We start from the raw sequence: 1235 nt of genomic DNA, 5'->3' as shown, positions 1-1235 counted from the left end.
TCGTTTTGCAATGCAAATAATCGTATCGGATCGTTCTGCAATGCAAATAATCAATTATATCAATACTAAGTACTTTTAAGAAGAAAAAAAGAGAAAGAGGGGTTTATATCCAGTATCCAGGTATTTATTATTCACACAGAATTTTTGGGTAAATAAATAGTTACTATATCGATTTTAAGTCATTGAATCGAATCGTATCGTTCTAAATTAACCTGTCCTGTATCGTTCATGTATCGTATCGACTAAATCACTGAATCGAAACATATCGTATCGTTCTAAATTAACCTGTATCGTTCATGTATCGTATCGACAACCAAGTATCGTGATACGTATCGAATCGTTGTTAAAATGTATCGTTACACCCCTACAAAACATACATTAAAACTTCAGCCCTGTATACATTTCGGCCATTTGAAAATAGCCGATCTACATGCTCACAATGCCTCGCGATGCGACGCATTGTGAGCTTGTAGATCTGCTATTTTCAAAAACAAATTATACATTTGAAAACTTGTAATGGGACATTCTGCATAATGAGTACTTTTACTTTTGGGACTTTAAGTACATTTTGATGCCAATACTTTTATACTTTTACTCAAGTACATTTTGAATTCAGGACTTTTACTTGTAACAGAGTATTTTTTACTTTGCATTATTGATAATTTTACTTGAGTAAAACATTTGAGTACTTTTTACGTCACTGCATACTGTACAATACAGATTGATAACAATAATGCCTTATTGATTCAAATAAGTTCCAGATTGCATTATTTGGGTGATAAGCACTTCATAGGGTAGATCTGTGTTATGACACAGACACATTAAAAAACACACAGAAAAAAAATGTTTTTGAGTCAGTTCATCAGAATACTTTATTGTTGGATTTCTGAGAACGGCTGGCAGCATTTTGTAGAATGTTGATGTTGATGTTGGCTGTTGGGTTTTACTCCAGGGTGTTGGTCATAGAGCTGACCTCCTCTCCATCCACGATCTCCTTGGTGACGATCATCACCCTACGCGTTGTTGTTGTTGTTTTGGTTTCAGGACTGTGGGACACATTGAGACACAATTAGACACGCGTGTCTCATTTTCTCCACTGAACAGTAAAATCCTCCATGTCAATTTAACTGTACGGTAAACATTGAAACAAACGGACCCATTTGTTTGCATTTGTACACTCTCAGAGTTACAAATGGATACATTAACACAGAGATTTTTAATAGAACAGCTGCTTT

At 34.9% G+C, this 1235-nt stretch overlaps 1 protein-coding gene across 1 annotated transcript in view; it reads right to left on the bottom strand.

The window, feature by feature from the left end:
* Positions 1-846: 846 nt before the first annotated feature.
* Positions 847-1235, bottom strand: part of LOC308099389 (uncharacterized protein) — a 27508-nt gene continuing 27119 nt past the window's right edge. Inside the window, exon 20 of the mRNA XM_080448131.1 lies at positions 847-1046. Within this exon, the coding sequence (XP_080304257.1) occupies positions 944-1046 (103 nt within the window). The 3' untranslated portion in view covers positions 847-943. The remainder of the gene's footprint in view (positions 1047-1235) is intronic.

Source organism: Gymnoscopelus braueri (genome assembly GCF_963280865.1).
Source record: "Gymnoscopelus braueri genome assembly, chromosome: 13".
Classification (NCBI taxonomy): Eukaryota; Metazoa; Chordata; class Actinopteri; order Myctophiformes; family Myctophidae; genus Gymnoscopelus; species Gymnoscopelus braueri.
Note: the sequence above shows the minus strand (reverse complement) of the source record. Positions and strands in the feature narration are given on the sequence as shown.